A 2,552-nucleotide genomic window follows, 5' to 3' on the forward strand; every position below is an offset into this window, starting at 1 on the left:
GCCGGTTCCCTTCGTCCTTATGCTTATCGGGTCGTTTACTCCCCCTTTCCAGGGTACAAAATGCATGCTTGTAGCTTGACATTGCAACCCATGCTTTATTTCCAACATATTTGTCTCATGCACAACCTTTTGACAATATGTTTTATAGTCTTCCTCCCTCATACAAGCAACCTTTGCAAAACTCTTACAGTGTTGAAGTAGGGCTCCAACCCTTGCCCGATAAGTTGCTTCTGGATCAATGTGTGGGTTACATACCCTATCCCGGCATAAATCCATTCTCGCCATCTTGGACCACCGCGGCAGCACCAGACTATTGGGAAGCGAAGTAATGTCTAATCGAACAAGAACAGCAATGATATGCACACAAGGGAGGCCAAAGGACTCCATTCTAAGACAAGTACAATGAAATGTGTCCTGTGACAAATTCTATGTGACATTCCATGTCCTATCCGGCCGACGATATTTCTGTATGACGTAAACGCAAATATCATCTGCTTCGATGCACTCCACAATCGTAACACGAACAGACCATTTTAGAGACTCACGATATCTAACAAAAATTTCCCTTGTATAACACAATACACCTGACTTTTCTAACTCTGGAAACTGAGTCTGAATGACTGGGGTGCCATACGATGAACGAAACTCGAGCTCGTCCTCATTGTCTCTGAGAAAATCAACACATCGCTGGAAGTTTGTGACAAAGTCTAGGACTCCATATCTCTTCTCGACAAAGCGACCAAGCTTTGCATGCAATGACTCACACCGGGAGGTTGTCCTTATCCCTGCAAAAAAAGAACCACGAATGTAAGCCGTTGCCCAGCTAGACTTCTTCGTGTATAAATCCTTAACCCACTCATGGTCACTTGTCCCACATTCTTCGACCATTGCTTGCCAGTGCATTTCAAACTTTTCAACCTCAAAGTCTGCAAGCATGCAATGTCTGAACAAAGATGTGAATCTTAGATTACAAACATTGGCCGTCGCATTCCTTATCAAATGCCAGGCATAGAGCCGGTGGTGAGCTTCGGGAAGCACTTGCTGGATTGCTATGCGCATAGATCTATCCCCGTCAGTGATGACCGCCGTAGGTGGTTTCCCACCCATGCACTCGAGGAACCTCATCAAGACCCACACGTATGAAGATTGTGATTCACAGGAAACCATTGCAGTGCCAAAGACACAGGTTTGCATGTGATGATTCACCCCGAAAAAAACAATCACCGGAAGATTGTATTTGTTCCGTCCATATGTTGCATCAAAAGCAAGAACATCTCCGAATAATTTGTAGTCTTCTTGACTACGTCCATTGCTCCAAAACAAATCACACATGTGATTCCCAACCCCAACCTCATACCGCCAAAACATTCTGTCATCAATCCTTGCTGCATTGGCTAACGCCCTCAAGTCAGCATTCACATTGCCATTCTGAAGGGCTCGCTGCCACCAAATTTCGTTGTACATGTCTCGCTTAGTAAATGAAACTCGATTAAAACCACCAGCCTGTGCAGCTATCGACTCATATATTTTTGGAATTGATATCCCAACTTGTCTCATGCTATCCATATGGGCTTTGTCAACATCTGAAATTTTACGGTGTGAAGGCAAGTACTCAACAAACTTGGCAGGTAGAAGATCATGGTTGTGATTGTCCACAAAACGTGACACGTACCATTTTCCGGTGCTATCTCTTGATTTTATCCGCATCTCAGCTGGACACCCACACCTAGTAACAACCTTATGCTCCCTTTTACGATGATGCATCTGAAGCCATTTTTTATCTCTAAAGCCTTCGCGGTTGCACAGATAAGTGAATTGCACAAATTCACCTTTCTTGTTTCTTATTTTCTTCCCTTGTCGGATACCAAAACCTCTCACACGGCTGTACTCCTCGTACAAATGTGCAGCCTGCTTAGGATCACTAAACTCTATCTGTATAATATCATCGGCAGTTAAAGAAATTCCTTTAACAGACATGTTGTCATTATCCTGCGTCTGCTTCAATGCTGCACCACCAGTTGTCTCAGCATATTCCATTCCCATGTCTAATGTCACGTCCTGCACATATACGAATTAAACCAAAAAAACTCATTAGGAGTTAATTATTCTAAAACCAAATACATTGTCACACATTTAATTAGATAACATTCGATTTATAAATAATTATGACATGCACCTCTGAATAGCCACCACTATCCACCGTCTGACTGAGCCAATCAAATGCATCTGAAATGCCCCCAACATTATCAACTACAGTTGTCGGACTATTATCCATTTTCTTGCACAGTGCCTTCCCCTGCCTCCGACCAATGTCCAACGATATGATCTAGCTTCTTTCAGTTTTCTCTTTTAACATACATGTAAATTCACAATATGTTGAGACGTTAATTGCTTATGCATAATTATCATTTCCATTATAAAAGCAACTCCAACATTGTCAGTATCACTTTTGACTTTCTTAATGATTGAAATAATTTAAAATTAAAATTTTCTTTTCATATATTTTCGAAATCATACTTGTATAAGTAACAAGAGACCCTATCACTTTGATG

General features: G+C 41.7%; 1 protein-coding gene across 1 annotated transcript; it reads right to left on the bottom strand.

The window, feature by feature from the left end:
- Window positions 1-426: 426 nt before the first annotated feature.
- LOC107470440 (protein FAR1-RELATED SEQUENCE 5) lies at window positions 427-2,275 on the bottom strand. Its single transcript, XM_016089840.3, has 2 exons — window positions 2,177-2,275; window positions 427-2,058 (listed from the first exon to the last, which is right to left on the bottom strand). The coding sequence occupies exons 1-2, from the start codon at window positions 2,273-2,275 to the stop codon at window positions 427-429; spliced, it is 1,731 nt and encodes a 576-aa protein (XP_015945326.1).
- Between the last annotated feature and the right edge of the window lie 277 nt (window positions 2,276-2,552).

The sequence above is a fragment of the Arachis duranensis genome, chromosome 10 (assembly GCF_000817695.3).
Source record: "Arachis duranensis cultivar V14167 chromosome 10, aradu.V14167.gnm2.J7QH, whole genome shotgun sequence".
NCBI lineage: Eukaryota > Viridiplantae > Streptophyta > Magnoliopsida > Fabales > Fabaceae > Arachis > Arachis duranensis.

What these genes read in the sequence shown, in the direction of transcription:
- LOC107470440 (XM_016089840.3), bottom strand. Translation starts at nt 2,275, where the DNA reads ATGGATAATAGTCCGACAACTGTAGTTGATAATGTTGGGGGCATTTCA. An exon ending in ATAGTGGTGGCTATTCAGAG is followed by an intron (nt 2,059 to 2,176) that starts GTGCATGTCATA and finishes GTATATGTGCAG; the next exon opens with GACGTGACATTAGACATGGG.